Source organism: Emiliania huxleyi (genome assembly GCF_000372725.1).
Source record: "Emiliania huxleyi CCMP1516 unplaced genomic scaffold EMIHUscaffold_4403, whole genome shotgun sequence".
NCBI classification, from domain to species: domain Eukaryota; phylum Haptophyta; order Isochrysidales; family Noelaerhabdaceae; genus Emiliania; species Emiliania huxleyi.
Window position 1 is genome coordinate 1 of NW_005198682.1, and position 1,730 is coordinate 1,730.

The following is a 1,730-nucleotide window of genomic DNA, read 5'->3' on the forward strand; positions in this document are numbered from 1 at the left end:
CAGCACGGGATAGCGACATGGTCGGACGTCCATAATGGGGCACCGGGGAAGTGTTGACGTGGCCGCAAATGAAGCGAGTCTATGGCCTCAAAGACAACACGACGGAACATAGCGAATACAAGAGGCTGGCGGAGCAGCTGGAGCGACCAGAGTGGGCGCAGCTGCGACAGTACTGGAAGTGGGCGGCCATAGAAGAGCGCGCACACGGACAGAAGACGGAACGGAGGGCGCCCGATAGGGTGCGGAAGGTGAAGGCGGCAAGGAAGGCGCCGACCTGCTACGGGGGAGGCACGGAGGAGGACGAACACGGATGGGAGTACCTCTGCGAATGGGAAGGCGAGCAGAGCGACAGCTGGGTGTGGCACGATAAGATGCCCCACACATGGGAGCGGGAGCTAATGCACGCGCAAGGCGTGAGACGGCAAGCGGCGTCCTTCCGAGAGTGGCTAGAACACCGCAGAAGACTAGGTAGTTCGGGGACGGAGGCAGCGCAAGCGGACAGAGCACTAGAGACGTGCGATGGAAAGAGTAATGATCCGTCGTGGAGCGACGTGCTCGATCGATTCATTGAATACAGCAGGGAGGCAAACGGGGTGTGCACGAGCGGACCCAACATGACAGAACACACGTTCGAAGAAGGGCGAACCAGGACGGACATCCGAGTGGAGGGGAAGGCCAGGACGCTCTACCTCGGAGGTAAGAAACCGGCGCAAGACAGCGGCACGTACCTGGGGTCGAGAGAGGACGGGGACAATCGAGTGATAAAGCTGGAGGGGACCCCGGGCCTCGATACGAATGCGACATGGGAGGAGGAGATACCTGAGCAAAATAAGATCACGAAGGACGCGGTGAGAAAGATGATGGAGAGACAGGATAGGGAGCGACAGGAGGGGAGCCTCGAGGAAGTGACAAGGGAGAGAACGGCGAGAGTGGGACGGCCGCGAGGTGGCATGAAGGTTGCAGCGAGAATCGGCGAGAGACTGCGAAAAGAGATAGGAAGAGGCAGACTCCCTAGGGTGGGCGACGGCTAGCGCATCACACTCCTCTCCTTAAAATCCCTGTGTGGTGGCGGCGTGCCGTCCTCCCATCCCTCCCTTGGGTTGTCTGTTTTCTTTCTTTCTTTTTTCAGGCCGTCTATGTAGCTTCTAGGCACATCACTCAGAGCGAGCCAGCCACGAACGAGCGCGAGAGCACTGAGGTGCACTCGGATCGGCTCGTCGGCCGGGGAGGAGGAATCGGGAAGGGAAGGGGTCGTTCGAGGCGAAAAAAGAAAATATAACCACAATCCTCGCTACCCAACGCGGCCAAAGGATATCCACCTCGAGAACCTCGAGAGAAACAAACGAGCCACCGCAAATCACGAGCTCCGACCCACACGAGGCCAAAATCCACACCCACTGTGCGCGCGCGCACCAGCGCGGGCAGCAGAAGCATGTCGGCCATGTCAAACATGCCCAAGGTGACCAACAAGCAGCCGGCGCCGATGCAGATCACCGCCGAGCAGATCCTGCGCGAGGCGCGCGAGCGGCAGGAGGACGAGCCCTACACGGCGCCGGCGCAAAAGGTGATGGACCCGGAGGAGCTCGCGGTGTACCGGATGAAGGAGCGGAAGCAGTACGAGGACCGGCTGCGGATGAACCGCAACGCGATGGGCGCGTGGATCAAGTACGCCGCCTTCGAGGAGGCGCAGAGAGACTTTGAGCGCGCGCGTTCGGTGTACGAGCGTGCGA

General features: G+C 60.6%; 1 protein-coding gene across 1 annotated transcript; it reads left to right on the forward strand.

The window, feature by feature from the left end:
• Positions 1-1,441: 1,441 nt before the first annotated feature.
• On the forward strand, positions 1,442-1,709 carry EMIHUDRAFT_256144 (hypothetical protein; the record flags this gene model as incomplete). The annotated part of the gene is made up of 1 exon (XM_005768918.1): positions 1,442-1,709. A coding segment is annotated over one exon (268 nt), but the record flags the coding sequence as incomplete, so codon positions are not given.
• Between the last annotated feature and the right edge of the window lie 21 nt (positions 1,710-1,730).